Here is a 26,240-nt window from a genome sequence, read left to right as displayed (position 1 = left end):
GCTGCTGTTTCATTGTGACTTAAGCAGGCCAGAAATAGGGGTGTTCCTACACTGCATAAACCATCATCTTCATTATTTTTAAAAAAATATAATTAAGTTTACAATATCTACTTTTCGGTGCTATTACAATAATACAGTAATGTCTTAATATAAGTACCCTACTGTTTTAATTCATGTATCTCATTGACCATTGATTTTGTGTTTAATAACAGTAATTTATGTTAAAAAGTAACGCTTTATCTAACAGTAAAAAGTCAGTTCTTTATAAAAAGGTGCTGTAATATATAGTTAAGAAATGGTTTGTAACAATTTGAGGGATGTTAATGCATATCTGAAATAATTGGATATGCTTATCCCCAAAGCAGAATACTTTACGATGTTCTGCAACGGAAAATCATTTGACTAAAATTGTTCTGCAAGTACTTTAAGCATTGTACGCAAAAAAACGTGACATTTTAAACAAGTTGGGTGGCAAAAATCAAAATCATTTCACATAGTTTTTTTTTTAACTGGACTGTTACTATTTATTTTTGTGGAAATGATATATTTCCGGAAACATCACAGCTTTCAACCAAATGACTATTTAAAGAGCACTGAATTTGGAAAATTAGTTGATCATGAAAACTATAAAATCAAAAAAACTTTAACAAGGTGTCAAACCTAAACCGATTGGGATTCTCCAAAAATAGTTTATATGCTTTCCAAAATGCATAGAAAGAGCAAAGATATAAAATTTTATAATCCGAACCTAGGTGTCAAACCACATTTTTTGGTTAATTTTACATGGCATGAAGGAGCAATTAAAATAATGTTACTAAACAAAGAAATTACTGAAATAATAAATAGAATGAGTTGAGTTTGGGTTGCATGTAATAAAACACTTCAAAACAATTAAAATATTTTCTGGATGCAAAAGGATTGAAATCTTAAACAAGACACGCAATTTCCAGCGATGGACATGTTGGCATGTTTCCTAAACATGCATGGCGGAAATTGTAGTGGATGAAGATCGATTGGGAAAAACCTACAAAGGACTAATCGAATTCAACATCGCGAGCTTTCCCCCAAATTATCGTAATTTGAGACAATTTTAGATTTTCTACTAATTTTAAGAAATTTGCAAACTCTACAGTTTTTTCTGCACCGCAGTTTCTGCAGATTTTCTGCACCGCAGTTTCTGCAGATTTTCTGCACCGCAGTTTCTGCAGATTTTCTGCACCGCAGTTTCTGCAAATTTTCGGCATCGCGGTTTCTGCAAATTTTTGGTACCGCGGTTTCTGCAAATTTTCGGCATCGTGGTTTCTGCAAATTTTCGGCATCGTGGTTTCTGCAAATTTTCGGCACCGTGGTTTCTGCAGAAATTTCAATGAAATTTGCAGAATTTCTGCAGAAAATTTGTCAGTTTTCCTCTCACATTTGAACAGAATTGTTCTGCAGCTCAGGCATCTGTTCTGCGATGTACGTCGCCAATTTAGTAGTATTCTGCTTTTGGGATGCTAATAAAAAATTTCTCAACATACGTTGTTCCGCAATGCGAAATTTTGACTTGCGCGAGGGATCTTTGAACGCATCCCTCGCATAAGTCGCGATCCGACTGTACTCCGAAAATCCAATTTATTCCAAAAGAACTCTGTTTTTTTTTACTTTGATTGTACACTTTTCGATTTTTGAGGAAAAAGAAGAAATTTCCCTAGGTATCCTCGAAGGTAGGAATTGTGCACAAACGCAAGAAAAGAGAAGATGCTTTGGAAGCATTAGTGTCAGGATAAACACTGAAGGGGAGCGTCGATCGAAGAAGCATCCAGCATTTCAGCTACGTGTAAAACTTAGCCGCCGTGCTTGGTCATTCACAAGACAGAAGTTAGTAGACGATGCTTAAGTGCCTTCGTTTTCAAAGACAAAGCAGAATTGAGTGTTTCTTTTTACTGCAAATTTATGGAATTAAGCAAAATGTGCTGCAAAATGTTTTTTTTTTTCTTTTGTTTATTTTAAATAATTTTATTGAGAAATATGAAAACAGTTATACTATTTAAAATTTCGTCTTATCCTTAATGCCTTGTACACAAATGTGCTAAAAATTCGCTATTAAATTGTAGTTTCATGGGGATTTTTTATTTTTAAATTAGTTTCATGCAATAAATTCAAAATTTTATGTCTGAATTTTTGACTTAGTCTCCATATTTGGTCATTTGCGAGATTTTAGTACACAAGACTCTCAAGTGGTCAAGTTTTATGGATTAGATGTTTATTGCAATGCAAACTATTGAAAATAATGCAAAATGGGCTTTTTTATTTCAGAAACTTATTTTTTTTCTTGAAAAATGCAAAATTTTTTCTTTAGAATATTATTTTATTCTCATTGATTTAGATGCTAATGTGCTAAAAACTCACTATTTCGTCAAAATTTTAGTTTTTTAAGGGTCATTAATTATTTATAATTACTTTTAATGCAACAAACTCAAAAATCTATCGTCTTAAATTTTTTGCATTGTTGCCATGTTTGGTCATTTGCAACATGGAAGTAGACAAGATTATTAATAGGCTATGTTTCCAAAAACAGAATTGGTTGTTTGTCTCAATGCAAACTATTAAAAATAACAAAAGGCAAGAAGTTGTGGGTTTTTTTTAAATTATTTTCTTGAAGAGGAAATTTTATCTGTATTTGAACCTCATTGCCTTGGAGGCTTTGCTATAAACAGAAACTATTTCATCTAAAATGAAGGTTCCTGCTGACTTCTCATTTATTTATTTATTTATTTATTTTTTTAAATAAATCAGGAACCTTTTTAATTTAAATTTTCCGTGTGCAAAAAAAGTATTGAATAACTCTCTTTAAATCCTATTCATCTATTTTATTTATGGAAGTTGTAAAAACTGCCTTCCCCCCCCCTCCAGTTTATACTTCAAAACTTGGCAACATTGGTTGCAACAAAGTTTTTGGAGTCTGGTGGCACTGGCCACTTACAAAATTTCCGAGTCTTGACTTTTCCTATGAAGTTGCTTTACTTCCAAGTGTAAGAAATAATCGTGTTTTTAATCTTCAATATGTTCTTATGCAATGCATTTTCAAAACATGTAGGATATGTATGAAAGCATATTTTTAAAAAAGGTTGCAGTTTTATTAAATCAAACAGTAATCCTGTTTTTTTTTTTTAACTTTTTAATATGTATCTATGTAATGGTGCTTTTTTAATGTAAAATAATTTTATTTTAAGCTTGGTTGTAGTTTTGTTTAAAATCTAACATGAAAATTCACAAAAGCATTGTAAAGGTGCTTAGAACTTATTGAAACTTACGATACAGAAGGAAGGTGTAGCGCAGGCCACGATTTCATGCTCCTATTTTAACCCTCATTGCTCCTATTTTTTCCCTTAAGTGCTCCTTTTTTTTTTTTTTTTTAATCTTGAGGTTGGCAGCTATGCTTTATATGTCGCGATCTCACTTCAAATTTTATAATATTAGTGTGATTTTGACATAATGGAGTTCAATTGTTCCATCTTCATTCATCATCTCAGCTGAAAATGAAACAGCTTGAGACATTTGATAGGATCCAATAAAAATAATTTTCAATTTTTGCTCTGTTAACTCGGGAAAATCAGTTAATTCATCTGAAGTTATTGTTGCAAATGGAATTTTTTTTCTTGCCCAGCGATTATTCTCTACTTCGGAAGCTAGAATATTATCTTGATTCTTTTTTGAATTCATGGGAGCAATAATTTTTTCAGAAAGCTCAAGATCAGAATCAAGGCTTGTACCAAATTCATTATGGAGAAAATAAGAGATTCGACAAAAGATACCTGTTTTAGGAAGCAATTTATTGTCCAGTTTTTGATCCAAGAGCTTGAACTTTCTGCTTGATCTGCCCATGTACTGCTTCGATAACCCAACAAATTTTGGTGACAAAGCGAGATTCATTTGACTCATTCACAGTCGGCTGATTTTGTTTTCTTGTGAGGGCAGGTATTAACTTGTTGATTCCCAATTCTTCTAAGTATTCTCTCACATCACAAAAGCCTCAATCAAATACTGTAATGTCTTCTTTTTTGTGTAATTTCATCAGACCATTAGGATCGATCGATTCTCATAATTTCTGCATCGTTTATATTAACTGTGTATGGCTCAAGCATGTTGATAACAAAACTATTTGTGATGCATATCATAAATAGTCTACTCAAAGTGATCTTTTTTTGAGCAGAATATGATTTCCTTTGGTATTCATTATTTACATTTTTTTTTTTTGGTGGCAAATATATGTTTCATCACAACTAAAAATTAACTGGTTATCTTTTACATGATACAATTTTTTATCAGTGTTTGACATATTAGTGAGTAATGTCTCCCTACTGATGACATCAATTCCGAAATAACGAGGCAAAACATCTTTTTCAAACGAAGATATCACTTCATCACAGTAGTTGGATACCATTTATTTTCGAACCAAATCGAAAATGGTAGATGTTGTTACATTTGAATTTCTGGTTCATAATTTGAATAAAAAAATAACAAGAGCGTGAGTAATATTACGATTTATGGAGTTCTTTAGGGAAGTTAACATTTTCTGGAGTTCTATCAGTTGTTCCCATGTGAGACCTGTAAATACCTCCAACTGTTTTTCTGAAAACATCTGATCACCAATTTTATCAATTATGGACGAATCACTAGCAATCACTGACTTCCCAAACAAGCTTTCCAAATCACAAACTTCAAATATACTCATATTCTAGTAAATTCAAAAATTATTGATGTCTTCATCATAGAAGCACTGTTTTATGACATGATCTTTACAGCACCGATTTCCTTCAGGAATAAAAAATTCTTCGTTTTGCAAATACTTGTTTGCGAGCTTCAATGGAACTGTTGTAATATTTGACGATGAGCTACAAATGCAACAATATCCATGAGTGGAAAGGATTCGAGGAAATCCCAATTCCACAAGTTCTAAATCTTTGTCCATTTTTCCTCCAAATACATATAAAGGATCTTCAGTAGACAATACGGATGAGACAGTAGTTGAAGACGATTGAGAAAAGTTTGGCTGATCTTCGATATTCAGTTTTGCGGATGATTCAATGTTCCATTTTCTAGTTTTGTCTCGTTAAAATTGGCCGATATTTTTTACACAAAATATCATTAACTAAGACTCTTTTGCTGATTTTTTTCTGTTGCAATATTAGCCTCATCAGCTGTCGTAATAACTTTTTTATAGCCTACTATTTTGTGCAAATGGGCATTACAATTGATGTATCTTTCGTTAGAATCCATTCTGGAATCAGAAGAAGTGTATGTGATAAATGCAGATTAAAGCATAATGTTATTTTACTTACTTCAGTAGGAGTGATTAACCGTAAGGCTATTTAACAATTAAAAAGAATCCTTTGTAATGAGGGATGAAAGAATGTGTTTCTCTAGAACATTATTCAATTGTAAAACACAAGAATATTCGCAATATAAATGCCGCAGACTGCAAGTTACGAAAAAATGAAATAACGGTTTAGTTTGAAAATACAAACAATATTAGTTCAGCAGACGATTTTTTACTGACTTAGTTCAAAGTTTTTTTGGCAATAAAAAAGATTTAAATTTACTTAAACGCAAAATTATGAAAAAAAAATCACTTTAATTTTTTTCGTATTGTTCCACCACTTCAAAAAATTCCTGAGTGTAGATGAGTCTGAAAGACATTTTCTGACAAAATTTGCTGAGTGACACTTTTCAGAAAGGTATTTTTGAAAAAAAATTTTAAATTTTATTTCCGTTACCAAAAATCGGCTTTTCGTTTGAAAATTATGATTATTAGAATTTTTCATGTAATTTATTCTTATGAATACCGAAAAAAATTACTATTCATTAATTTTCAATTTTAATATGAAAAAAAATTTAAATAATAAAAACAGGTTTTTTTGAAAAACTTGAAGGTTGTTTGAGATAAAGAGCTGAAAATTTGGCTAAATTATTTTTATTTGATAAAAATGATACCCCAAGTGCGAGCCAAAAAGACCGCAATGGCAGATTTAACATTAGAAACCCGGCTGCGGCCTTTAAATGTGTATGATGTTTTTTTTTCTCAATTATTTTCCTTGATTTATTTTTTTTATGCTAATTGTTGCTTTTAATTGAATTAAAAGCAAGTCAAAAAAAAAAAAATTCCTTTGAATTTTTTGTGGCATTATTTTATATAAATTTTTTTTTAACAGACTAATTTCCAAGCAATCCTATGTAAAAAAAATTAATTCAGAATTTGGCGTATTTCGCATTTTTTTACAATCAAGTTTCTATTGTAATTGATTTAAAAATTTTCTTTATCAGCAACAAATGAGAATGTTAACAATGAACATAATGTACACATTGACTAAAAGAAAGGGAAAAAAATTAATTAAAACAAATATTACAAGGATTCTATCATGCCTGCAGTCAGCTATGAATGGCAGAAATCATTACTGTTATGCACTTGCTCCTGCAACACTATTCAAACTTTAAGAATTTAACTATGAAACCTGATCATTTGAACTTCTTTTTCAGTTATTGGTTTAAATTCTTTCAAAATGTGAGGAACAGTTCTCTGCTAGGTAAAAAGAATATTCCTGTTCATACATTTTTTTAAATTTTCGCTGTATCATTATTTTTAAATGCTGTTCTAAATCATGAGACATTAGGAAAGCTGCAGTATCTTGTGTTTTACTTAATTCTTCATTTTAAATTTTCTTTTTGCATAAATATGTGATATTTATGTAATGGTAAAAAATGGTTATGAATTCCTAATTAATCTGTTAGGTGAAGAAGATGTTAAAGGTGATTCCTGTGAAGCAAGTAAGAAGAAGAAAAAGAAGAAAAGCAAAGGTAGATTTTTTTAGGGACTATTTGTTAACGTATTTTCTCCATCAAATTACCTGCATTTCACATCTGGTTTTGTCTGTGCTTGGTTGCCAGTTTTAAATTTTTGTCACAAACAATGAAAAATAATTGTAAGTACAAAGTTAATTTTTTAAATAAACCAATTTTATGGTTCAACCTAAGCAATGTAGATTTCATGCATTCCGCTTACTCACGATAACGCGCATTTGAGAGAAAAAAAAAATGAGTCAGTATTGTAAAATCAATTCTTAAAAAGCTGTATACCTCCTACTTTTTTTCTCCCAAATTTTTAATTTAAATTTTATTGGCTGCTTTAGAATTACCTTAAATATATATTAAGATCCAGTGCCATAGCGAGAAAAAATCCTTGGGGGGGGGGGGATTTTTTCTGAAGTTTAAAGTAAAGCTATGCCCTCGAGTTTACACACACACACACATATATATATATATCAGGGTTGGCCGGATTGGACCCAATTGGGTCGGACCCAATGGGTTTTTTTGAAAAAACCCATTTAAAAAAACCCATTATTTAGCCCACTTTTGGGTTTTTTAAATTTTCTGAGAAGTTTTAAAAAAAATTAATTTAAATACTTTCACAATTTAAACTTCTTTTCCATTTCTTCTTCACCACAGACGTTGGACATAAAAAATGAATTTTTTGAAATAGTATTTCTCAACTCTTAACAGCATTAAAAAAATGTTTCAAAGATTTTAAATAAATATATTAAACTTTTTTCTTTAACTGATAAATAAATGGACTCAAATTATTTTGACTAAGTCCTGTCACGTCTGATTTTCCCAATATTTGCAGATTGTACAGAGGAAACTACTCTAGCTAAAAGGCTTTCATGTGAATTATTTCCTGCAAACAAACACGTCGCAAATCTCGAATAAACACAAGGTATATTTTTTAGAAATTAACAGGTTTTTTCAAACGGTCGGGCAGAAAACAGAACAGGATGTACAGTATTTTCATTATCTTACGAAAAAGTATAATATTTCTTAGTTTGTACACAGAAATAGAAAAACTGGCAACATAAAATTGAAAGAAATATCTAGATTAAGCTGGAATTCAGTAAAAAGGGAGTAAAAACTACTTGAGGTTCTACAGTAGTTTTACATAACAAAATGAAATACAGGAAAGTAAAATGCAAAAAAAAAAAAAAAGTAGTAGCAATTAAAAACGAACAGTAGATTTTCTCCTACGAGAAGTAACTTTGCCTTAACTGATGGTAATCATGAAAATTAAAAAATCTGAAACTTCACCATTCTTGGATTTTGTCGTCTTTTATACTTTTCTTCAGAAAACGCTGAATTTCAACTAGTTTTCCAGCTTTTTTACCCCAAGACAATTTTTGCGCTTTGTCCATATACTTACGCTACAATATGCTACAAGTACCCCACATTTTCCCTAAAAAAAAAGACAAAAAAACCCACATTTCTTTTAAAAAACCCAGCTTTAGTTGGGTTTTTTTGGGTTTTATTAAAAAAAAACCAAAAAACCCTGGGTCCATGGGCTTTTTTAAAAAAACCCGGGTTTTTGCCAACCCTGATATATATATATGTATATAAACAACAAAGGACATTATAAATGAATTTTCTTCTTTAAAAATACCTTAATCAAGACTGTTGTCATAAGAAAGAAAGCCCTCATCACACGTAATTTTCTCTTTTTCAGTGCTCCTTCCATTGGGTTCTTGAGAAGGGGTTGCAGAAAATGACGTTAAGGTTTTTTGTCTTTTTTCACTGCTTATTACTATATTTATTACGAAAGCGAAACAACTCTAACTGCAGTCTTGCTAAACTAATGGATAGAACTAGGGTTGTCAAGTGGTCAAGTTCTGCAGTAGCTGCAGAAGTTTAGTCGAAGCAGAGTTCCGTTCAGAAAGCAAAAAAAAAAAAAAAAGCTCCGAAACAGTAGCATTGTCCTCAAGTCTAAGGGGCCAGTGGAAGAAAGGGAGAAATGCGTTCCAGGAATAGGTTGCAAAGGCCAGTCGTTTGCATGTTTTTTTCTCAGAGGAAAAGCAAAGTGCAGATTCGGACAATTTTTGGTGGGAGGGTGGAATTTACAGATTCGACATGTCGGGCGAGTTTTGGTTAAAGCTCATTCAAGCTCTGTTTCCTGGTTTGGTGTGGTGCTATTCTTTAGTTGCTCTTTTTTTTCTTAACATCATGATTCCTTAAAAAACTAAGATGATAGAAGCATGGAAGGAAAATCCTAGAATAGTGGTCAAGTAGATCTGCAGCTTCTGCTCACCTCAAGAGGATAATTGAATTTAAGAAAAATAATAAATAAAAACAGGTTTGACTGAAAAAAAAAATTGGGGGCTCATGGGGGGGGGTTCTAACACCTCTATCCCCCCCCCCCCCCCCCCCCCCGCCATGGCTACGCCACTGTTAAAATCAACTGCAATTTTTTAGTATTTTAATCAAAAAATCATATACTTAAAATATTTCGTACTTTTTAGTGCAAATTAAGCTTATAGACATAGTTTTTTTTAGATTTAAAAATCCTTTTTTATATTTTCACCAAAATATATTCGAGATATTGGCAGTATCTCATATAAAAAATATCTAAAAGCATTTAATCCAGTTTGTAGTTGTGGCTTTATTTGCTGATTTTTAAAAAAGTGATTTCTTATTACCGTATATACTCGCGTATAAGTCGAGAAATTTTGTCCAAAAAATGAGATCAAAGGAAGGGGGGTCGACTTATACGCGGGTCAAATTTTCCGAAAAAAATTTTCCGATCAACGAGAGCTGGGAAGCTACGAGAAATGCCGATGTGCGGTTACAGGTAGTCGCTGATAAGTTGCTAGTGTGAAAAAGTAAACTTATTCAAAAATAATAACTAAAAAAACCTAAATAATACACATAAGTAAAGATAATTTTATTCCTCTTTATTAAGGATCAAATCAGCAATTAACAAATATCGTGAAACGTATTAAAATATTTATCGTCAACAGTCACGCCATTCAGACTGAGAGTGCGTTCGACGAGCGCGACCGGTTAGAACGCCGCGGTTAGTAACTGGTTACTTACCGGTGACCGGTGAGGTTCGTCGAACGCATCCTTTGATATCATTGACGATTCTGCAGCCGCCGATGTATAGGATGACGCGGTGATGACGGAAGCGGACTTTAATGAACTTTTTTTTGCGTCCGACTCGGAATCCGAGTTTGAAGGCTTTTAGAAATGTTTTCCTATTTAATTCCTATTTTATTTGTAAATAAATGTGTTCATTATTTTGAAATTTCTTTGAAAATAATTCGCGATGTTTTTGGAAAGTATGGGGGTCGACTTATTCGGAACTCCAGCGCTCGAATACGCTACCTTGCGGTGATTTATAAAACTGCGAATGCAACTAAAACTTTGCCACGTTGCGTTCCATGTGTGTCTGTTGACGTAAACACAGACAGTTTGTTCTGAGTATTTATTAACGCAATCGATGTGTCTTAGTTTGCTTTCAGCTACAGAAATTAATTCGTCCCTTAGTAGTATTCTCGAGCTCCTCAAAATAATGTTAGTTTTCATTATTTCCTTAATAATTGGTGAAAGCGAAAATTCTGGATTAACAAACTTGGATAACGTTATACAAGGTAAAATTTTTTATTGTTTTGTATGAATTTGTAAGAATATGGGGTTTTTTTTAATCTTAAATTTATTAAACTTACCATATTTTACAGCAGCATTTAGTTGGAATGGACAGTATGCAAAATATTTTCTTGAATATATTATCGTAGAACAAAATGAATAACCGAGAAAGAATTTACTTTATTCCTTTTATTCTCAGCTGAAAGGTTTCGCCAAATTTGTTTAGGGTTATAATTTTGGCATTGTGCGAGCAAAGTAGCCTTGGCGAGATTTCGCGTTTTTAGTTAAACCATTTTCAATTTTTATCATGAGTGGAATAAAATGGTAGTAAGATTACAGAATTCGATAAGTAAAAAGAAATAATTGTCAATCAACTGAAAAGAAAACTACCACCATATATCCGTGATAATTTTGTTGATGATTTGCATAACATGACACAATTAAATCGTAACTCAGAAATTAGAAAAATCGAAACAGAAAATTTTTAAATTAACCGATTCGGGAATTCAAGAGAAATAACTCGGCTACAAATGGAAAACAAGCGCTAGCCAAAGCAAAGCAAAGAAGTATCATCTTCTTTTGGTAATAATTTGTAATGTCATATTAAATTTTCTAGCATTAATTGTTATTCTTGTCAGGCCACAATTATTATTTAGTTTTATCAAGAATTGATAAATATCGAATTCAACATCGTGAAAATGGCTACTTAGAACTACGAACTTTGCATTAATGTTTGACGTTTAGTAATGCTTCTTGAATTCTCATTTCTTTCTACGTGGGTCAGAATATCAACAAGACTTTGAAAATTAATTTAAAAAGAATAAAGCGAAACAATCATACGTACGAACAAAAATCACAACACTTTTAGCATTTTCTTCGTTACCATGTGCGTTTGTTTTAGTTTTCAATTCCGCCATTAGACAGTGACTTCAGTGCCCCCTATAGTTCGTTGGAGTTGCGAATACGCGGGTTTTAGATTTTTCTGGATTTTTTCTCTGAAAAAGGGGGTTGTCGACTTATACGCGAGATCGACCTATACGCGAGTATATACGGTATGTGTTTTCTTTTTGCATGATTTCATGTCAACTGGCCTAACTTTTTAACGTATGCAAAATTCTGATTCCAATATCCAAATCCTGTAGATCTGGAACCCTTCAAGTGAAAGGTTTCAAACTGTTAGGGGCAATCTTGAAATACAAATTGCCTTGTTTAAACTAAGTTTGTAGAAAAACTAGATATACTGGGGCCTTGAAGTTATGGGAGTATTATTCGTTAATGGCTGGAGAAGAAATGTTTTTTCATTTTTGCAAACAATAAATACTGAAAACAAGGAAGTTCTGATTTCTAGGGGGGGGGGGGGTAGAGGTCTTGAGCCCTGGTATATGGATGCCTTTGCTTAATAATCTGGCCACCCACTGTATAAATGAATATTTTGTTTGGATTTTAGCGTGTAATAAATCATCAGTTCATTCAGAAAATTATACTTTGTAACCCTTTCAATCAAACTAGTTCTTTTCAATGGATTAGTTTCAGAACTTAAACCTAATTTCAGTGAAAGATATTGTCATACTAAAAGGCTATCAAACTTTTCTGCATCAATTTTGGTTAATCAAAGCTAAGTTTATGAGGTTTTAAATGTGTGAAAAGTTACATGTTATGTAAGGTGTAAAAAAATTGTTTTCCTTTTTTTTTGTTCATTTAGAAATAGAATTCTCAAACTTTGCTTTCCTTGAAATTTACTTTTTTAGGAACCTCAGCTGTCAAGCAACAAACTGATCCCCCATCTATTCCTATTCATGTCCTCTATCCTGATGGAAATTTCCCAGTTGGGGAAGAAGTTGATTATCCTTCACCAACAGATGGGTATGCTAAATTCAGAAGTTTTTTTCCTGATAAATAAGATTTCATTAACGATATACATGCAAATGTGCATCAAGTGAGAACTGTCCATTTGAATGTATTTTTTCTCAAATCATCCCCTCTTTCTAATCTTTCAAAATAATTCAAATTTAGTAGCGATGCACTGGATAGTGTTTTTGCCGGATTCCGGATATCCTCTGCCTCTTCATTTGCCGAATCAGGATATTCTGCTGATATCCAGCTCCACATTTATCTTAACAAGTCATAATTGTAATTAGACTTGCATGACGTCAGGAGTTTGGCCAGAGGATATTTGGGTCCGTTAACTGGGGGATCCTTCACAAAAATCCGATCAATCAAAACGGACCTTTTACAAAATCCTGATCAACCAAAACGGACCCTTCACAAAATTCTGATAAACAAAAACGGATCTTTCACTATAGTGGATCATCTGGGACTGTGAAATGCCGTCGTTAAATAGAAAATGTCGTTAAACAGAGAGCCAACTGTAGTAGTATACCTTGTAAATAGTTTTTTTTTTTTTTAATTTGAAGTATCATGTAACACCAGCATTTGTGTTCTAAAAGTTTGCTAAATATAATAAATTGATGTGTGCTTCTAATGTTTGCTGCATTATTGATAGGACTTCAACTTATAACAAATTTTTACTCCCAAATTTGACTCTTGAGAGATTGAAAAAGTAAATATCTTTCAAGGAAGTGAAACTGTTTAAGTTATTATTATATGTATACAGCTAAAAGATTGCTATTGGCAAAATTATACGAATATTCACTTTTACATTTAATTGGATTTTTGTTTATTTTTCATAAACTAAAATTGAATTTAAGTTTAAATTGCACGAATTATCTTTATTTTAAATTTACAATATAATTAATTACAACAAATAAATTTTATCATATTCATATATTAGTATTGCTAGTTTCCAAGCAATCCTATGCAAAAAAAAAAAAAAAAGATGACTTCAGCAAGAGGTTTACTTTTGATATCCCGAACGTGACGCATGCAAATTAATTAAAATTTAAATAACAAAATTATTAAAGTAAAATATAACTGTCTAGAGTATCTTTCTATCAAATGCAAAGATTAAAAAACGTGCTTACCCTTTTTTAACTAAAATATTTAGAGATATAACAAACCATTGGTGAAATTTAAACACCTGATTGTTGCGCACATGATAGTGGAATGGCCCCACTATTTCAATGACATCCAGGGTATATATACAGTGAGGCACTGTTTACGTTTCCCTTTTATATATGTTTTTAACAGTTATACGTTTTTAATTGGTAACTACAGAGTCTAATATTCATTAGCGTATACCTATTATACATTTTTTCATTTACATGCTTTTTTCATATAGTCCCTTCAAAAATGTATAAACGGTGCTTCACTGTATACATATCTATATTTGTTTTTAATTTGGAGCAAGATTTTGGGAATGAATCTGTTCTTACGTCTCCTCTCTCTTCCAAAATTATATCTTTTTCCCCTGCTGTGGATTTTTAAATTTCTCATATTTTATTAGTTGGCTGTTCTCAGCCTGAAATACTTTAACAAGGAAATAGTGCTGTGTCTAAACGAAACATTAAAAAATGTATTTTGCTCATTTCTTCTGTAAACACCAATGCCGTTGTGTGTCAACAGTAACTTTTTAAAGAAAACTAAAATGCTCCACCCCTGTTCACTTTTCTTGTTTGCCACCTACGGTGGTTCTACGTCACCTGCAGTGGGTGACAATTGATGATTTAATACTTTTATCCCTGGATATCCTCAGGACATCTATTAGGTAGGGTGAGGATGTCCTGCCCCTTAAGGTTAAGAGGGGTGAGACTGGCTTTCCCTGGATGTTCTGTATCCAACGATACTTGTATTGTCTTGTTAAACTTAGACCTCGGGGGAGATAGTTACAGAGTTTTTAATAGTATAGATTAAAATGTTCAGACATTAACAAGTGATACAATTTATGTGTCAACCAAATAATGGTTAAGAATGGAAATTTTTGATTGGAACCAAATTCGCAGTTTTACTGCTCTAAGCTTTTCCAATTTCTCCGTTTTCCTGTGTCCACTTCCTCCATGATTATTGAATTGATCAATGATAACAATCTCTCCACTTCAGCTGAAGCAAACATTTTCAACACCATTTTTAAAGTATGAGAACATAATGAAACTTGTTTAGTCTTAGGAATGTAAAATTTCCAACTAAATAGAAAATTTTGCATTGCACTGATGTTCAGGAATAATACCTTTCTACAGCATCACTGTTACAGAATCTAAGTGAGAAGATAGTGACTTTTTGGATACAATACATAGAAAATTTTAAAAATTCATAAGGTAAAGAAACCCTTTTTGGAAAGTTGAAGTTCTTTTAAATAATTTGATAAGACCCCCCCCCCCCCCCCCATGGGCATCCCTTTCTGAACAAAGTATTTGCCAACGCATGCAATAATTTAAAATGAAATCTTTTCATAACTATTCATTACAATGTGAACTTATGTTCACATATTTTGTTGTGTAAAAGCTTGATTCTAACATTGTTTTTAACAGCCGTACTGCGAAGGATCGAGTTACTTCTGAAGAAAAAAAAGCTGTGGAGCAAGACTTATACAAAGATGTTTACCGAGAGATTAGACATGCAGCTGAAGCACATAGACAAGTAAGATTAAAATCCATATTCATTTAATTATAAGGATTTTTTCCATGAACGTCTTTAAAATCAATTTGTCCAAAAAAAAAAGTGCATATTTTGCATTCATACATTTGATATAAGAAGTTTATTCACAGCTACACAAACCTACTTTCTGTTATGTCAAACTCAATTTTTTAACGCCTGCCATATCTGTTTCTATTTTATTAGACGGGTGTGCACACTTCTTAAAGACTCCTTAACTTTCATTTTTCTTTTTAAAAACTCTCAAAACTCTTCAATTTTAGCTTTCTACTCCTCAATTTAAATTTTATTACTTCATTACACATTTCTGAGAACTTTTCCTAACTGGATTAAAATGTTAAAGAGCTCAACGCTGAAAATCAAAGAATTACCTTGTTCGTTTGCGATTATCAGCCTGTTACACAAAACGTTCATGTGGGAGGAGGGTCTAATGATGTTGTCCCGCTGGGTTTTTTTGATGGAGTTTATGATAGACATTTTTTGAGTCAACTAAATAAAAAAGAATTCACTCGGATTTCACATGGTTTCTAACATGATTTAACAATATTCAATATTGCAAATGAATTACTTCGTTTAGCATTTCCAGCTTTGATAAGTTATTACATTGTTTTATTTTGTTTCAACTAAAATGGCTGGAAGGAAATAGAAATGCATTTGCATAAGTTATGGAAGGAATATTTACTCATTTCTCTGTTGAATTTTCCTTGCCAATCCTAGGTAGAATGATTTGTGCCCACTTAATTTTTTTTTATGGGGGGGGGGTCGTGGGCGGATTTATGGGGGGCAATGCCCCCCCCCCCAGTCTCGGGAGGACTTTATACATAGTAACAATACACCTTTCAAAATCTAAAAAGAAAAAAAACATGATTATTTTTTTCATTTTTGAATAATTCAGAAAGGAAAATGAAGAGAGCGAAAATGTCCTTTTTTGATAGGAGAAAAGAAAAGAATAAAAAGCTGTTTATAAGTAGTAAAGTCGTCACTGGTCAAGACATGAAGAGAATTTCTTATCATTATCTAGCTTTCAATCACAACTTTGAGTGTTCAAACATGCATATTTTTCTTATTGGAAACTTTGGTTTGAAATGAATAGAACCACACTTTTCTTCATTTGTGGTGTCATTTTCTTGGAATTTTCGAAAAGTACAGAAATGCTTAAATTTTCCTTTCTGACCCAGAAAGGTTATTTTGTCCTTTTGGGTGCGTTATGAAAAGTGCTTAGGATATTTTTTAAAAAATTCTGTACTTTTATTCTTTTTAGCGTAATGTATTTCAGAAATAGAATAATTTTACCCTCACGAAACTTCACCTTATTTTTTCATATAAATGCTCGGTACTAAAAGGGAAAAAACCTATATATGTGTCTAAAACTTTAAGCAGTTGGCACTAAAATTTAATCCTTGTTCCTCGCAAGGATTTATGCTTGCTAATTTCATGCTTGTTTCAGAGAAGCCTTGATTCAAAATTTTCATTATGATTGATTTTAACCTTAATGTTGTTGCAAGGCAACACAATTTAACAATGAGTTTTATATTTATACATTTTATTCGGAAATTACATGAAATTTGCTGTTTTCCATCCTGACTGAAGTAATTTTATTTTAGAACTAGCAAAAATACCCGGCGTTGCCTGGGTCAGTAATAATTATTAGAAAAAATCGTTACTTGCTTTTGTTTTCTGTTTTAAGTAAAAGAATTTAAAACACATCTTTTTGACGTGATTAAAAATCGAGTTTCTTCCTTACCCATAAAACTAAAATAGCAATAAGTATAAAAACAAAGTAGTATTGATTTAGAAACGAAAGCACTATATTTAAGCATATACAAATTTAAAAAACATGAAATTAATCTTCTCATGTTTAAAAAGATTAATCTGTTGATACTTTTTTTTAAACATGGAGTCTAAAACCTTCTCTGTATGGCTAATGAAGTACGAAGTGATTAAAAAAAAGTAGCTGCGCTCGTAATCCCCTTATACTTGCTTTAGTTATTTCGGGAAATTTCAATCATTGTGGCTCTCGGTGCGATTTTACCGAATTTGCGAAAGTCGTTTCGAGGTACCTTCGATGATGCTCCCCCATTCTTTCCTTACTTTGTAAAACGATATAATATTAATTTTCGTTACAGAGATATTGCCGCCAGATGCTGAGATATTTTTGGTCACCATAAAATGGCGCTAAACAGTTTCATCCGAAATGTTACCAAAATAAGTAATAAAATTTGGTGATTGTTTGAAATTGTGCAAAAAGGAAAATTAATGGAAGTTTTTGTGCTGTTTATGGATTTGCCTAATTTAGTTGCTGGATTATTTAACACAGTAAAAAAAGTCTTTTGAAAATTCTTTGATTGGTGATATTTTGTTTACATGGTGAAAGCTGAGAAACATTATGACGTAGTCTTCGGCTTCAAAAACAGCAACGTTGAAAAAACTGCCAAATGCATCAGCTACGGAAATCTTTCTGCAAAAATTTTGGCGATCTGCTGGTTGTTTGGATAATGAGTAAGTGTTCAATTAGCATAAATAATAATAAAAACCATTAATTACTTTAAAGTTCCGTTTAAATGGAAAATCATCAGCCAAATCATGTATTATTTGCCAATCTTGTGCAAAAATCTTACTTCAAGATTTGACTTGAGAAAAGCCTTGAACAATCACGAAAAGCAAAGAAAGTCAACAATACAACAATTGTCGCTATCGACAGGGAGTTGAGATGATACACTAAATACTGTATTGAGTTGAGGAAAGCCTTCAAACATGGATCTAAAAAGCTCATAACTCGTTTTTTATTCTACTTAGAAATTTCGAACAGGTGCCATCTTCAGCAGAAAAATCAGAGCTTTCGATGGACATATAATGTAAATATGTGCAAGTATTTTTTCATCCCAATATTAGAGAATTTATACAAAAATTGTGTTTTATTGCCCCCTAAGGGGGTTTTGCCCCCCATAACGGGACGAAAACTACCCTATGTGTTATTCTGATGCATGAGCTATATTATTGTAAAGTTTCATCAAAATCCGTTCAGTAGTTTTTGCGTGAAAGAGTAACAAACATCCATACATCCATACAGACAAACTTTCGCATATATAATATTAGTAAGATTTTAAGTTTTCAGCTCTAAGTTGTACCTTAAGATTAAGCAAATCATTAAGTGAAATTCCAAAGTCTCTAAGTGGTCTAGTTGCAGAGATATAAGCAAAACCAGGTCTCAGATTTCTTCGTGACAAACAGGCCAAGTATAATAAAAGTGCTTAATAACTGTTGGGGGAAATGAAAGTATTTTCTGCGTCCATATTAATTTTTTTTTTGAGCAATCACGATTGCTTATTGTTCTCACTTTACCGTCTTTGATGTTCCGTGCCTTTTTGAGGCATGCAGTAGCATTTAAAAAAATATATAAATATTATTTTTAATGTTTTTTTAAAAATATATTGCAGTAGAAATTAATGATTTTGCTCTCTTTTTTCAGACAAGACAATACATCAAACGTTACATAAAACCAGGAATGACAATGATAGATATTTGGTAAGTGTTGGAACCTTGCAAGTTTTACTATTATTATAACACACCTCTCAATTGATCTCTCATTTCATCCCCCATCACAACACGAAAAGGGTTTATAAGTTTGATGTGTGTATCTGTCTGTGGCTCTATAGCTCCTCAACAGATGAATAGATTTTGAGAGAAAAAAAAATTTTGTTCAAAAGGCTACCTGGTCAAATTCTTCTTTGTTTGGTGTTTTTTGTGGGACTTTTAACTGCTGGAAATATTAATACAGTAAAGCCTCAATTGTACATTATCCATTTCATACGTTATCCCGCTTCTGAAGTCATTTTCTGCTGGTCCCTGAAAAAAGCTATACCGAAAATGTTACGTATTTTACGTTACTCTTTTTCAGAAAGTCTGCTTAATACTTCATTGCAGTATTAAGCTAGTATTCAGAAAGTCTGCCTAGTATTTTTAACAGGGCCCAAATTTTATGCTTTCCCGCTTGGAATGTTTTTATCGCTGATCTGACAGAAAATGTAAAACCAAGGTTCCATTGTTATTAATATCTTTTTAATTATTGAAGGCCACAAAAAAATAGCACTTTTCACAATTTGGTAGTGAAAACTTAGTTGCCCATTTGAAACATTGGTTGCAGAAGTAAGAGCAAATTTTCTGCTTCTGATAGATTTTTTTTCCATTTCAAGTTATATAGAACTGGAATTTTATAACTTTCAAAATCAAATTTTGAGTATAATTCCAATCTTTTATTCCCTCTAGTAACAATTTCGTTGTTGATGAGGAGAAAACTCAGTGATTAAAGATGTTTATCTGTCACCGTTTTGTATTTGTTAACAAATAAAATACTTGTAATTGGTTTTAGTATATGAAATCAAATCTTTTAATGGATTTTCAATTTCCCTTCTTGATTCTGCTTTTGTGACTAGCAAAACTTAGAACCTATAATTACCTTTCCTTATCTGTATTTTCCTATATTATCTAGAAATAAATTAAATATGTTTAAATTTTATGTCTTCTGGCTGGTAAACGCAGGGTTTGTACAGATCATGGAAATCCTGAAAAGTCATGGGGAAAAATAAGCAAATTTCAAAACGAGAAAAGTCATGGAAAATTTAAATTTTTATTCTTAAGCATGGAAAGTTATTTTAAGTCATGGAAAAAGTCCTGGACAAAGAGAATGTAACAGTAGCTAAAAGAACATTAGAAATCTTGAGTGATTTCACAGTATTGCACCTATAATAAAAGCATTAAAGCTGGAAATTTGAACAATCCCAAAACAAATCTGAATTTTGAAATGAAGCTGAAAATTAGCTGTCGCACTCACCTCGTGGCAATTAAACTTGCAAAGTGGCGATTAAAAAATGTCATTGATCTCCACCCCCGGTTGCCACTCTTGCTCAATCACTCTATTTGCATTCCCAATCGAACCACATTCCCCTCCCCCTGTTCTGATGAATTTCTTTTCCCCACCGCTAGAGGGAGAAATTCAGCTGCAGCAATGTACTGTCATTTGCACTTCAAACACTGCATGTGCCACCTGCCTTACGCTGGCTGCTCAGTGATCACATGGTATTTTAATTTATTGTTATTTGAAATGCACTAATAATTTAGCTCAAATGGGTGGGGAGAGAAAAAGAGAATGAGCTAATGAAAATTTTAAATCATCAAGTCTTATTCAACGAATACTAGTTAATGATACTCTAGTGGTCTAGTGCGATGCTACAAGTATGAACAATTTCATTTTATATATTTTATTCTCAATATCATAGATTCATTGTTTTCAAATTTATGAAATGTGAATGTTTAATACAAATTCATTTTTCTTAAGATTTGAAATAAACAGAAACATGTTGTGCAAGATTTGTAATGTCTTTTACCAGTCATATTTAAAAACTAAAAGCATTTTGCATACATCTTCTAGGACATGCTCATGAATAGTTGGCAGGTTACAGAAAACAATGTTAATATATCGCTCATGCACAAAAAAAGTAACATAACTCAAAACACATATTTTCCGGTTCATTTAAAAATATATAACAGTGAGACGTTGCTTACAACAGGAAAAACATCATAAAGGTCCCTATGGTTTGCAAAATGATTTACTAATGCTCTAAAACCAAACTTTTTCCTCATTTTGCACCGTACTAAAAAGTTTATTTTTTCATTTATTTTTGTCTCTTCTGTGAAATTTTATGCCTTTTGGTTGCGTCACCTTTTTTGCGTGTGAGCGATATTCTGATGATACTTTTTTTCATTATTAATAAAAATTTTAAACATAGTTGCAGTCTTAAAAAGTGGCTACTAACTTTAAAAAGTGGCTACTAATAAAACCGAGTCTACCGGCCACTGGCTTCTAACCAAATTTCCCAGTTTTCAGCTTTATTTTGAAATCTCATTGCATCTACTTCTGTAGCAGCTGCTCATCTCTTTTTGCAATGTCATTTTATATACTGCTTGTTCATCACTCATTTTTGAATTTATCATTGTTTTGAACACTTCCGATAGGTATTTTATATTCTGTAGTAGCGAATTTGTACATTCTTGATTTCTCCATGCCCACTCAAAAACGCAGTTCAATTGCATCCGAGTTCCTTTCCATCACTCATAAAAAGTTTATTAAATTTATCAGAGTATATCTGAATTTGTTAAAGGTTTTAGAAAATAAAGATCTTTAGTCAGTCAATAGAATACAGAAATAGGGAATTCTAATACTCTAACGTAATAGTCCCCAATATACGACCCGCAAAACTAATCCATGCAACCCACTGCTACGTTCAATATCAGGAATCAAACACTATGTTCTGAAATTTATGAACCTATTTATTAATATACATTTGAAATTGTGCAAATAAGTAAACAAGTACAATTGAATGAAAAAATCACTAATTTTTTTAAAACACAAATATCCAGTTTAGAAACATGAATTTACTAAAGAATATGGTTTTACTTTAAAGAACCAAAATATTGTCAAGTTATGAGGATGATTAAATCTACTGTTGATGACTCTAAAAGCAGCCTATGAAGCAAATTTATTGAAACTTAGTAAGGACTTATATATCTACAACCTTTTCCCCATTTAATATCATTCTGCCTGTTTATAAAAAAATATTAGACATTTAAGCATCAATATATTCCATTCACTATATTTTTACTTTACTTAAATTTATATGACGAAGACAAATAGGAATAGTTTAATTTTTTTAGTGTACACTGATGTTTTTCAATCACAAGTGAGTGCTTCGATGAGGTCGTGGCATTCACATAAAGTAATGCTCATTTCCAAAAATAGGCAAATTTGAAATTAAATAATTTATTATTAACTATAAGAAATATTCTTTTCATGCAACAAAGTCATAAAAATTTTTATGAATTCATGAAAAAGTCTTGGAAAAGTCATGGAATTTTTTTTATCCAAACAGAGTATGAACCCTGTAAGCTTCATTTTTTTGAAAGACCATTTTTCAGATCAAGTCCGCTTTGCACCATTTTCCCTGAAAAGAGGCTTGCAAAGTTGATTTCAACTGTAATCATAATTGCATTTAGTGTAATGGGCAGTTTGTATTTTCTTGATTTCACTGCTTGGAACAATTACTTGCATTCGGATTTAATTTACTTCTGCATTTTACTGATGCAAAAATGAAAACATGCTTATAAAAAGTGAAAGTAAAAATCGCTGACATATTGGAGAGGAAATATAGTTATTTTTCTCAATTTTGCACTGACACCTACTCACCTGTACCCAACTTTTTGTCCCTTAGACCAAAATCAAATGCCAAAAGAAGAAATCTACTCTGTCATACTTTACATAAACATGTTCTTTAATAGTTTTGTGAACTTGTTGAATGCTGCTAGTTAGATGCATTGTATATTATTGAATATAAGCTTATCAGATTAATGGCTCTTAATTGATGACTTTTTCCTTATTTATAGAAAATTATTGAAATATTTTATTTTGATTCTTTTGTTAAATGTAGTGAAGAATTAGAAAAAACAGCTAGGACTTTAATTGCTGAAAATGGACTTCAAGCTGGTTTAGCATTTCCTACTGGATGTTCATTAAATAATTGCGCTGCTCACTATACGCCGAATGCTGGTGATACAACTGTTTTGCAAGTTGATGATGTTTGTAAAATTGATTTTGGCACCCATATTAATGGTAATATGTACAATTATTTACTAAGCTCTTAAAAACCTGGATTATTTTTTAAGCGTCTAATTGTCTACATTATTCTATGAATTGAAATACTGTTGATACAGTGAAATCCGGTTACAATGAATACCAATACAACACTACAATTGCGCAGTTTGTCCGATATACCTATCGATTAAAAGTGTCAAGATTCGGAAATTTTACAAGTGACCAGTAGCCGCTATACCCAAAAAACTTAGTGGACTCTATTTTTTGGGGAATTTGTTTTCCGTTTTGTACTGAATTTCCAAGTACAAAATGGGACAAGGGGAATAGTTTTTATCAGTTGCATAAAAAATAAATAAAAAGAAGAATTAATCCGGTAATTTTCAAAACGATCGACAGTTTGGTGTCCTGACTTTTCGTTCAGTTTCATGTTAATAAATTTTTTTTTTTTTTGGCATTGCATAAGCACAGAGTGATGCATTGTTTTATACTAAATTCATTGCATTCAGTGCTTTTTTTATGGTTTTAATTTAATTAGCTTTTTTTATTACTTTAGTTAGTTATCAAAATTTCCTTGTCCTGACTAGAAAGGTTGCATGACCTAAATCTTTTTTCAAAGCTTTCCAGCAGCTTTTTATTTTTTATGCAAAAGAAAGAATTTAACCTAGGAGAAGGGAGAAACACTCAAGATAAAAGAGACTCAAATAATGAGTAGATCTGTAGATATAGATATTGTATTACCTTTAACTCATACCTTTATTAAAGGGATTTTTTTCATATTTATATAATAAATTCACATTTATTAAAAATTGTGGAGTGAGCACTTAAACAAAGCAAATGTTTTGCACAAAGGAAATTTGTGTGCGTTGATTAGAATAAGCTCTTAATACTTAGATAAGGTATTCAAATAACTACATATGTTAGAGAATTATAGTCAATTTTTTAAAAAATATTTTTGAAAATTAAATTCAGCTTGAAAGTAGGGTGCAAAAGGAAGCCTAATACATACATGTCTAGGTATACCAGTCATCACTTCTTAAAAACGGAAAAATTAAAAGTAATTTTTCTAAATATTTATCGAGAATGTAACTTTATTTAAACTTGAGGGAATGATTTTGCTCAAGTACAATTTGAGCTGATATTCAATTTTCTCCAGTCAACTTAAAAAATTAAACTGATCGTATTTTCTAAGTATTCTTTGTAAGTTAGATGAATAGTTTGCTGTATAATGTTCGCAAAAGTGAATATTAGAATGCATTATATTTTCAAAGTAGCATAATATCTCTTGTAATTCAGAAATTTAGCGATCCTATGTAAGTCATTTCATAAATAATATGCTTAGATTTTTACCTCCATCCCCGGTTTTACATTTTTTCTCTTGGTATGTTTTTAATCACTAGTGTGATGGATTATGTAAAATTGGGGTTCGGCTGCATTTCAAATTATTCTTTTTGTTATTTTTAAAGAAAACCTGTTTTACTACTTGCAATTTTGAGATTGAAATTCTGTTTAAATTTTCCCTAGGGCGTATAATTGATTGTGCCTTTACCCTCACATTTAATCCAAAGTATGACAAACTGCTTGAAGCTGTAAGAGAAGCAACAAACACTGGAATCAAGGTAAACAATAAACGTATTGCATTTCATTTGATTATTACAATTAGCATGTTTACTTGCATTAATTGTTTTTCTTCTCCTTAATGCTGTATGCAGGGTGTCAATTTAACCTAAACCCTGGAATTCCTCTTGAAAATTCTAAGTTTCACTACTGATGTCCTTTTATGAAGTTTTAACGACATATTACGGAAATTATGGAGTTTTAACACAGAAAAAAAAACATTTGAGGAATAATATACAGTTGAAGCAGTGAGAAGCAAAGGGATGCAAGTGGACATTTTCAGGTTTTGAATAAAATGGTTTTAAAGATTAGGCTGTCACTGAAATTTTTTTCTAAATCATGCTGTATAGCAGCAACTACCAGGGCTACTAGTACCATCTCTTGCCCCAAGACAGAGGAGAGGTTCACCTACCATGTGTGCTGGTTATCTCCAAATTTTTAATTTTGCCACTTACATCCCTTTGCATCTCACTGACTCGGTTGAACTTGCTTGAAACAAGCACAAAGGGACCACGATATTTGCTTGGTGTAACCAAGTGCTCTTAAAAATGAGTTCACAAAAAATCTTAAACATGTGTACCATATTTTTGGCAATAAGCGCCGCACCCGGTGTAAGAGCCGCATCGTAATATATTCTCAACAGGAAAAAAAATTTAATATATGAGCCACACCTTCCATAAGCGGGCACCCAACATTAAACAACTTAAAAGCACAATCAGTAGTAAAGAAAGCTGGATTAAATGCAAATAAAAAATATTTTTTTATTTTTCATTATTATTTTTAATTAAACATAATGAAATTTTTTTAAAAATCCCCGTTTTGTACTTTTTGCCTTCAGCATCCCTCAATTGGCCATCACTTTCAATGGTAAATTTATCTGATTTCCAATGGCAAATGCATCTCTCGTCAATGCCAAAATCTCTGGCAGCAAGACGAGTTCCAATTGTTTCTGCTTTTATTACCTTAAACTTAAAGCTGCAGTATAACTTTTCAATCATCGCTTTGGAGCCATTTCAATAGCAACTCTTAAAAAAATTCCGTAAAAAAAGATAAGCCAAGAATGCACAAACGACAGCAAAAGATGCAACATGACGATGTCAGTGAATAATAAAATTAGAGCTAGGAAACAAGTTCAGGGATGAAAATCTTCCGCGGATCAGTGATTTTCCACTTTTTATGTTTTTTGTTTTATTTCCGCGGTTTTTAGGTTTTAAAAGCCAATTTTCAAAGACAGCATATATTGATCGCATCATCGGTGAGACAACGTGAAACGATATAGGGAGATATCAGAACTGTTGGCTAAACGATGACGACACAATGTCATTTACGATTCAAACACAGCCATCTTAACACAAGGCCTGCATGCTCATTCAACATGGCCGCCCGTGAAGGCGGTTTGTTTACATGTCATAATAGCTCTACCGTGAATAAAAATTTAAGATTTTTTTTAATCCATTGAGAAAGTAAATGGTTTTCACATGAAGTACTCTGATACATCTCTCAATTAAACTTTTATATCGTTTTAGATTTAATATCGACATAAATAGTTCATTAATAGTAAATTAAATTGTACTGTATGCATATGGCACATTAAATATTATATTACGCAACATATACAGATAAGAAAGGAAAATGAAAATTTATTTGTATGGATATGAAGAAAATACTCTTGAAATTTAAATCCTAACGTAAAAGAAAGTACGAAAAAAATTTTGCTTACTGTAAATTGTAAAATAAGTTAAGATAAACGGGAAGTGCATATATTTGTTATTCATATTCTAATAATTATTTTTCCCGCGAATGATTAACAGTAGTATTGATTTTTTTTATATAAATGTAAACAAATGAAACAATAATATAAATTGGAATAAAAAACCTATATTTAGACGCTTTTCTAACTGTTAAAAATGAAAAAACAACATACATTTTTGAGAAATGAATCGTCAATTACCCAATAATAATTACAAAACATCTAAAGAAATGAAAC

At 31.7% G+C, this 26,240-nt stretch overlaps 1 protein-coding gene across 1 annotated transcript in view; it reads left to right on the top strand.

Moving 5' to 3' along the window:
• Window positions 1–26,240, top strand: part of LOC129232810 (methionine aminopeptidase 2-like) — a 44,686-nt gene that overhangs the window by 4,473 nt on the left and 13,973 nt on the right. Inside the window, exons 3-8 of the mRNA XM_054866912.1 lie at window positions 6,772–6,837; window positions 12,195–12,309; window positions 14,871–14,979; window positions 18,464–18,519; window positions 22,476–22,657; window positions 24,161–24,255. Coding sequence (XP_054722887.1) covers window positions 6,772–6,837; window positions 12,195–12,309; window positions 14,871–14,979; window positions 18,464–18,519; window positions 22,476–22,657; window positions 24,161–24,255 — 623 coding nt within the window. The remainder of the gene's footprint in view (window positions 1–6,771; window positions 6,838–12,194; window positions 12,310–14,870; window positions 14,980–18,463; window positions 18,520–22,475; window positions 22,658–24,160; window positions 24,256–26,240) is intronic.

This window comes from Uloborus diversus, chromosome 1 (assembly GCF_026930045.1).
Source record: "Uloborus diversus isolate 005 chromosome 1, Udiv.v.3.1, whole genome shotgun sequence".
In the NCBI taxonomy this organism is placed as follows: domain Eukaryota; kingdom Metazoa; phylum Arthropoda; class Arachnida; order Araneae; family Uloboridae; genus Uloborus; species Uloborus diversus.
The sequence above is the reverse complement of the archived record's forward strand: the minus strand, read 5'-3'. Positions and strand labels throughout refer to the sequence as shown.